General features: G+C 36.5%; 1 protein-coding gene, 1 long non-coding RNA gene and 1 other non-coding gene across 3 annotated transcripts; 1 reads left to right on the top strand and 2 right to left on the bottom strand.

The window, feature by feature from the left end:
• Positions 1-51: 51 nt before the first annotated feature.
• On the bottom strand, positions 52-2,491 carry LOC145090885 (uncharacterized). The gene is made up of 2 exons (XR_013701857.1): positions 1,955-2,491; positions 52-941 (listed from the first exon to the last, which is right to left on the bottom strand). It is a non-coding gene; the product is annotated as an uncharacterized LOC145090885 (long non-coding RNA).
• Positions 2,492-6,213: 3,722 nt separating this feature from the next.
• On the top strand, positions 6,214-7,899 carry LOC145051106 (uncharacterized; the record flags this gene model as incomplete). The annotated part of the gene is made up of 7 exons (XM_078999245.1): positions 6,214-6,354; positions 6,605-6,686; positions 6,934-7,030; positions 7,171-7,227; positions 7,314-7,448; positions 7,528-7,636; positions 7,729-7,899. Coding segments are annotated over 7 exons (792 nt in total), but the record flags the coding sequence as incomplete, so codon positions are not given.
• Positions 7,900-8,800: 901 nt separating this feature from the next.
• Positions 8,801-8,903, bottom strand: LOC145080619 (U6 spliceosomal RNA). The gene has a single exon (XR_013695218.1). It is a non-coding gene; the product is annotated as a U6 spliceosomal RNA (small nuclear RNA).
• Positions 8,904-9,183: the final 280 nt, after the last annotated feature.

Below are 9,183 nucleotides of genomic sequence, written 5' to 3'. Positions count from 1 at the left end.
TTTGAAACCACGTCCTCTTGATTTTTGTAACACCCCAAAAATTCAAGCCAATTTAAAACTTTTTAAAACATTTAAAACCACTAAGTCATTACAATTTGTTTTCAAAATAGTTTAGACATCAGAATATCCCCAGAATCAATTATGAAAATATAAGGAGGTGCACGATCACGCCTTCGCCTTCCTGCGATCATCAGAAATACCTGAAATAAAATCAACAAATGTAAGCCCGAAGCTTAGTGAGTTTCCCCAAAATACCAATGCCATACAAACATAACCATATCATATTACTAATACAAAACAGAATGCATAATGAGTCATCAGCCTTACTGGAACGTCTGGACCGCCGCGCAGGGCCTACAGCCTATCCGGACCGCTCGTCGGGTATGTTGGCCTACAGCACAAAGCAGGACCGCCTCAACCCAACCCCCAATCAAACAAACATGTGCACATAAATATCATACGCTAGCTCATTTCATATAATAGTCAAACCGATCTAACAGATCACCAATCATAGCAACATCCCAATAACCGGGATACAGACCTAACCGATCACTAACATAGCATCATCCTATAACCAGGACAATCATGTGCACATAGACATCATATAACACTGACATGTATATATATAACAGTCAAACCGATCTAACAGATCACAAAGCATAGCAACAATCCTATAACCAAGATATTGACCTAATAAGTCACTAACATAGCATCATCCTATATACCAGGATACCGACCCAACCGGGTCACTAAAGCATAGCATATCACCATCCTAACTACCAGGATATAAATCAGTAAGCATAACATGCAATAATCCGAATACAATCCATAAAAGGTCGGCCTTGGTGCCTTAGACCCTGTTGATATAGTGAGGAGAACTCACCTGACACTGCTGAAGTCCCGCCAATAAAACTCCAACTGCTGGTTAACAGATTCCCGAACTAACAACATCAAACAACACCCAATTAATAATTGGGTTCCAAGCCCAAAGTCCAACTCACACACAAAAGGCTCAATAGTCAAGTAATGGGCCACAACCGAACATATGACCCAATTTTCCAAATTGGGCCCACACCCTCATATGGGCATTACCCTAAGCCCATCAACATATTCTAGTCCCTATGATTATTCTTGGATGGCCCATTAATAATCCAATTACCAAAGCCCAATAGAAAGGCCCAAAAGAAATTAGGGTTTCATATAAGGTGACAATTAGGGTTAAGTGTTTCTCACTTAACCCATTAAGGACTTAATCCATTAAGTCCCTTACTTTCCAATGGCCCAAATGTGGGTCTCGATAAGTCCAAGCCCATAATCCCAAAATTAAGGTTTTCACATGAAATGATGATTAGGGATAAGTGTTTCTTACTTAACCCATTAAGGACTTAATCCATTAAGTCCATTATTGCATTAAGTTAGTGTGCCAATGATTATTATTTAATATTTCAAGTTATTAAATAATCTCGTGTGTCCCGATAAATTCTCAAAATTAGGGTTTTATGCCATTAGGGTTTTCCAAACCCTAATTAAGGTTTTCCAACTCAATACTAGCCCATTAGTCAATTGGTTGGGTTTTTAGGTCACATTGGGCCCATTAGGGTTTCATTGATCCCACATTGTCCAAACATCCCCCAAACAAGGTCCAAACGCAATCAAAGCACAACGCCACCCGACATGGCGGCCGGTGGCGGCAGCCACCACCCTACGGTGGTCGTTTGAGCTTTTCTTTCATTATTCCACTTGTTACAATTTACAATACCATCCGATTAACACACACACACAAACACTAATAAACACACGCACACACACACACACTCAACCACATTGAGGTGGCTGGCGGCGGCAGATGGTGGCAGCCAACATGGCTGGCGGCCATGGTGGTCATTCACTCCGTTTTCCAGTCGACAACACTGCCTACAACACATACAAACACAAGCTAGACACTAGAACACACCCATCATCAATCTGGAGGCGGCGGGCGGTGATTTGCGACGGCAGCGACAACACAACGGCGACAAAATGATGGATTGCGGTGACAGCCACCACCTCACGGTGGTGGCGACGGTTTCTTTCCATTCCCCGTTAAGCAGCAACACCCACCAGAAAGTCCTTGCTCGGAAAAGGACTCAAAAAAACCCATCTGTGGTGAGTGGCGATGGGAGTAGAGCAACAACCGGCAGCAGCGGCGCTTGGAAAGGAATGGAGAAGGGAGGTGGTGGTGCGAAACCTACCGAGCATAGCAGCAGCCTCGCATCTAGGCTTTCCGGCGACCCACACGATGATCTAAGCTATTTGCGACTTTTCCGGCGGCAGTAGGGCTGGTGGCGTTCTCATGGCAAGCTGCGGGTGGCGGATGAGGCCTCACATGGCGGTGGTGGCTCACGCTTTAAGCGGCGGTCGTTTGGCACTTCATCTGGTCGGAGCACAAGAGGGAAAACCGACGATGGCGGCTGGAGGATGAAGAGGAGGTGGGGTGGCGGCCGATGCATAATAGTAGGGTTAGGGTTTGAGACAATGGAACAGTTTAGGCTATATACCCGCTTCATTGAAACATTATCCCATATTGACACATCCGGTCCCTCCTTTCCTATTTCTTTCAAAACAACTCCTTAATGTACCATTTAAACCCTTGTTCCCATAATCCTTTTCAAATTAAGTCCGATATTTACTTTTTAACCCTCGGAAATCACAAGTATATCATTTGGCACCCCGAAATCAACACCCCACTAATTATTATTTGATTTTGGACTATATTAACATAAAATAATAATACAAATTGCTTCTCGGGTTCCAAGTTTATTATTTAATTATTATATTTTAAATGGGATGTTACAATTTTAATATTTTATCAATACAGGAGAAGAAAAGTGCAACTCGACCTCCGAGTTTAAAGAACACAAGAAAATTTCCTAGCCCAAATGTTGATTTAGAGACAAAAAAACTATTCGAATTCAAAATTGGGTTTAAGAGAGAAAGGGGAAAAGAGTGAGGAAAAGGGGGTTAATTCTAATTCGAATACTAAATCTCGTGTTCCAAGAAGAGGTTCTTGGGGAACAGGACAAAAAGGTGAAAATGGGGTTTGTGATTCAGACACTAGTTTATCGTTTAATATACTAGGAAAGCTTGGACTTCTGAGAAAAGTATAAAATTTCCTATTCTTTATACGTAGTCAAATGAATTTCTTGAGTTTTTTTAATTTGTAAAACAATATCAATACTGAAAAAGTTTTAATTTTCTGTAACCCAATATGGATTTCTAATGTCAGCTTCAAGATTCAACATTTTTCTGCAAACCCTATATAAAATTTCTTGTATTTTCTGACTTTATAAACAACATCGCTTTGTGTCTACTTTGTAAAAACAATATCAAGTTTCCTGGATTTCCTCACTTTATTAAACAATATCATCTTCATGATTCAATTTTCATCTTAACTTTTCTGATATTTATAAATTATCACTACAGGAAGCCATTCAGCAACGAGAAACAACTCAAAAGATTGCCCTTCAAGCACTTAGAGAAGCATCCGCAACTGATACCCTCGTTCGATTTCTCAAGTATAAAATAACAACTTCTTTTTATCGTTTAACATTCCTCTCATTTTATACTAAAATCATATACACAACTTGTAGGAATCCATCGAATTTAACTAAATCATCAAGACCCGAAAGCCCATCCGATTGTTTTGATCGATTTCTTGATTTCCACACCCAAATCGTTCAAGCAATCGCCGAAATGACATCACTCAAAGCAGCAACAACACAAATTACATCAGAAGACACACCTGTTTTACACGATATCACGAACAACAACAATTCGCATACAAACAACGAGTTGCCTTACACAAATCAATCGCAGAATTTCCCAAAAGATCCGATCAAAAGCCGAAGCAATTGAAAACATCAAATCAGAAAACGAAAGTGTTGGAGAACGATGAAAACAAGAACCCTGGATCTTCGTCTTCGTGTTGTAGCTTGAGTAATACGATTAAATTGGGGATGCAGATTGAAACGGAGGCTGGGAATTGGTTTATGGATTTCTTTGAGAAAGCGTTGGAAAAAGGGTTAAAGAAATCGAATGCTAAGAAAGTTTCGAAATCGCTTGTTTTGAAGGTGATAAATTGGGTTCGAGTTGAACAGTGTGATTGTAGTAAGAGACTTGTGCATCCAAAAGCTACACAAATTGCTAGGAAATTAAGGATTAAAATGAAGAATCCTTGAACGTGTATATAATTGTGATAAATTGGGTTGAAGTTGAACAGTGTGATTGTAGACATTTGTAGTAAGAGACCTGTGCATCCAATAGCTACACAAATTGCTACACAAATACTCGTATTTTTTTTTTCAAACCAGTTTTTTTTTCTATAATTGATCATCATTTTAAACTAGGAAAGAGCTCATTGTCATGGGATGACTCTTTTAGACCAGTCAATACCGTGTGCCACTTAGTGCTTCTCCGACTAAGTCAGACTAACTTCGACAATCTAGATGTACTAACGAGCTTAGGAAGCAAGAGTTACGACAAGGGACACTTCAATAAAACTTCTATTATGTAACTCAATTTCTCTACAAGACAACTTCTCGATAGATTGGGCAAATGAGCCATTCTCCCTATTTATAGGAACCTTACACCTCCTCAATGGATGTTTCTAGGTTCCGGACATTCCCGAGTATTCTAGATCATTCTTACAAGATCTTATTCTACATACAAAATTCTATAAGGTTCTATACTACTCTTTTGTGTCTAGAGTATTCTACGATGGTCTAGGATCTTCCGTATCGTTCTAGCTTCCACTAGTGCACTCTTGATTATTCCGGATCGTTCCATCATGTTCCGCAGACACCTATAATTTTCTAGCGTCTTCCGGGGTCTCGTAGAGTATTCTTGATCTCTCCAGAGACTTCTCGAGGATACTTGATCGTTCCGGAGTTCTTTAGACGAATGTGGAATTTTCCAGAAACTCGGTCCGTGACACCATGCTTCGCATGGGTTGGAAATAATTTAAAGTTTCCAAAAACAATTGGTTGGAAATAATTTAAAGTTAAAATTTTTTTTTGCACAAAAGTGACAATTGTCAAAGTTTAGTGGCGTTAGTGTAAAAAATTATCAAATTTTAGTGCCAATAGTGTAAATAAGTAAAAGCAAAAGTTGTGTGACAAAAGTGTAAAGAAATAAAAATAAAAGAATCATCGAACTTTAATGCCATGAGTGTAAATAAGTAAAAGTGAAAGTTTTGTGACAAAAGTGTAAATAAATAAAAGTAAAATGGCAAAAATATGATTTGGTAAAGGTTCTCTTGAGCAAAAGTGTAAAGAAATAAAACTAAAATGATAAAAGGAAGTGTAAAGAAATAAAAGTAAAAGGGTAAAAGTATGAATTGAGAAAAGATAAAAGTAACCCTGTCCCTCCTAATATGTTTCGATTAAAAATCTTCAATTGAGTTGCAGGTTATCTCAAGCATTTCATCGAGCACTTCCGGTGCATTGTGAAAGGGTATTTCTGGAGGCGAGACCAAACACCCTCCTTTCTCTTTCGAATCTCTGCTATTGACTCCGATGGGTGCTCCGACTGGTGACCAACTGACGATGGCAACTTCCTTCCTTTTGACTTCTTTTTCTTCTTCCTTCTCAGTCTTTTTTCACCTTCACCAGATCTCATGGTAACCTCAAACGCCAACAACAGCTTCACTGATTCTCTTTGCTTTTATCACTGGCAACATACACACAGTAAAACACACAAAAACAGTAAAACACATTCTTAACAGGCCTTAGTGGCACTCTCACTCACCCTGAATGCTCATCTATAAACCGTGTGGGTTGAACTGGAACGTTTCAACTGATGTTTGATCGGTAATCGCACTGGAAAAAGAGCTGAAACAACTACACATACTTCACCTTAGCCTATGGATCGTAACTTCTTCTTTTCGATTCTCTCGGTATTGAGGCTCAAAGGGGGTGGGGAACAACTCTTAGCGGACAGAAAATAGTTTATTTAGGCCTTAGTATGTGCAACTTATTTGACATATATGATTTCGTATTATTTGGGCTGGCTTAGCTTTTAAAAGCTCAAAAGTTTTTTTCCAAAAAGTTACAAAAAGTCAGGAAATCATGACTTTTTCAAAAAGTTGTTTTTCCTTGTATTAAAACTCCAAAAGTTACTAGCTTGCCAAACATCTTTTTGTTTTTTTTCTTTTACAAAAAGAAGTTTTGGCTGTGAAAAGCTAAGCCAAAAACCCCTTTGTTTAAATCTGAATTGTTCAAAGCACTTGAAAAGACGAGACTTGTACTTGGTGACAAGAAGGATTTGCAATATTCAAGATGTGGTAGAACAGACAAGGGTGTTTCTTCTGTAGGGCAAGTAAGTTGAAAAAAGAAGTAAGTTTCATATGCTTCAATTATTCTTTTATAAAAAAATCAAAATCACTTTATCCAAACACTAATAAAAAACCTACTTATATTTGGATCTGCATTATGTGACTGCTATCATAATTAGGTTTTGGTGTTTGGTATTGTAGATAACAACTTTTTAATTTATTTATAAGAAAATATTATAGCTGAAAGAAAACAAATTCACATGTTTTAATTTTTCAATTATGATAATTGTTTAGGTTGTTGCTTTACTATTGAGGTCAAAGCTTAAGGAACATGGAGGCAATACCTCTGAGGAATTTGTAGACAAAAGGCCAGAAGGTCAGCTACATTTCTTTGTGATAAATTTCTACACAGCATTTTTCTTATTAGTACATTGTACTTTGAAAATATATATCAAATTATATCAGTGAAAATTGTTTTTTTTTTGTATTTGGGTAGGTTTTTCAAAGTAGAATGTTTTAATGGGAAGAAATTAACATATACTCAGAAGTATGTTGCTATTTAACCCTAAATTATTTAAATAGTTTAGACCTTATAGTCTTTTTTTTTTTTTTTGTGTATTCAGAGGAAGAGCTGGATTATGTAAGAATATTGAATGGAGCTCTCCCAAATGATATTCGAGTGATGGGCTGGTGTCCTACTCCTGATAATTTTAGTGCAAGGTTTGTTTTCCAAATTTGTATCTTTGAGTTTTAATCAACTATATCTATTTACTATTTTTTAGTAGTAGCTTTTTAATTTTTATGAGTTTATTTGTAAAAGTAAAAGGTTGATTGATTCATTGTGGCTTGGTTGTTTGCAGGTTTAGTTGTCTGAGTAGGGAATACAGATACTTCTTTTGGAGGGAAAATTTAAACATATTGGTATGCTAACTTATAAATGTAATTTATGTCTTGGTCTTGCTGCTGGAATAATGAAATGTTTTTTTTTTTCTAAAAAAAAAAATCATGAAATGGAGAGTTCATGTAAAAGGCTGATTGGGGAACATGATTTTAGGAATTTTTGTAAGATGGATGCTGCGAATGTGCATAATTACAAGCGCCGTATAACATCATTCGATATATGTCATTGCAATGGAAGGTTTGAATTCAAACACATATCCAAAATTAAAGATTATTAAAAAAAATGTTTATTGTTATTTATTCTTTTTGAGTTACAGTGATGAGCTGTGGTTTATGAGAATCAAAGGCAGTGCTTTCTTGTGGCACCAGGTTCGTTGCATGGTTGCTGTGTTGTTCTTGATTGGCCAAGGTCTTGAATCACCCGATGTGCGTAACTTTTATTGATTTGAATTTTGTTTAAGTTGGAATGACATTAATTTTTATTATTATTATTATTATTATTATATAAATATGTTTAGGTTGTGGATGCTTTGCTTGATGTTAAAAAGACGCCTAGGAAACCTCAATACAAAATGGCTCCAGAGATTCCATTAGTTCTGCGATCTTGTGAATTTGAAGGTCTCAATTTTATGTGCTCCTCAGGTACTACTTTTTTAGTTTCCAAAAGGGTTAATGACTTAGGAGGGTAATAAGGTTTTCAGTTTGTCCGTATTATGTCACTAAGGTTTTTTTTGTGCATATTAGACCAATATGGTTGTTATTACCGTTTAGAAATAGTCTTTTAACCGGTAAAAAAGGCTATTTCTAAACGGTAATAACAACCATATTGGTCTAATACGCACAAAAAAAAAAACTTTAGTGACCTAATACGGACAAACTGGAAACTTTATTACCCTCCTAAGTCATTAACCCTAATTATTTAGAAAACATGCTTACTAATCAATGTGACTGATTTGTTAGACTGAAAATAGTTGCTTCCATTTAAACTTATCTCACAATTCTTCCAGAACTTCTTAGTCGAAAAACTCATATGATTGATGATCTTCATTACATAAATATGCAATATTTTATCAATAACTTCTTTTTTGTCATTTAAATGTTTACATGAACACATCCATATGTACAAAAACAATCTCACTTTGATACCTCTCATCAATGTCTACATTTGATAACGAATGGAAATGTAAAACCAACAGGGACTTGCAGAGGATGTCTATTATCAATTATTTTATAAAAAGCAAAACCACAACATGAACTAAGAAATTGAAGTTGCAAAATGAATAAAAAAATCAGCACATAAACAAACACATACAGACTATATACAACACATAAACGGAAGTTTATAAAGCATGAAACTTAATGACAGGAAAAGTAAAAAAACTTAAAGGAGACTTTATAGAAAGAAATATCACCCTTACTTGCCACAAATGGTTGAAGACATCAACAAGAAGATCAATCTGACCATAGAATCCACATGTTTTCTGATCATGACTTCAGTATATGAACTACTGAACGTAAGAATTGCAATTGAACTCTATTAGCATTTGAAAAGGGAATTAGGGTTCCAGAGAAGACGACGAAGGGTTAAATTTTTTTTTGGACTATTTCTCGATTTGTGTGTGTCATCCTTGCGCAGGGGCCATGCTAATCTTCTCTGTATCGTTCCAATTTTATCGGATGTCCCCAAAGGGACGACTATAGATGAAGAGTTTTGCCATATAGAGGAGTAGCAGGTTATATGGGACGACGCGAGTTCTAAACGAAGTAGTTTACTACTGATGGTCATATATTCTCAATGTCTTTAAAATTAGGGTTAATGACTTAGGAGGGTAATAAGGTTTCCAGTTTGTCCATATTAGATCACTGAGGTTTTTTTTTGTGCGTATTAGACAAATATGGTTGTTATTACCGTTTAGAAATAATCATTTTTACCGGTTAAAACATGTAAAAGGACTATTTCTAAACGGTAATAA

The sequence above is a fragment of the Lactuca serriola genome, chromosome 1, assembly GCF_051521515.1.
Source record: "Lactuca serriola cultivar US96UC23 chromosome 1, Lser_US96UC23_V15, whole genome shotgun sequence".
Lineage (NCBI taxonomy): Eukaryota > Viridiplantae > Streptophyta > Magnoliopsida > Asterales > Asteraceae > Lactuca > Lactuca serriola.
The sequence above is the reverse complement of the archived record's forward strand: the minus strand, read 5'-3'. Positions and strand labels throughout refer to the sequence as shown.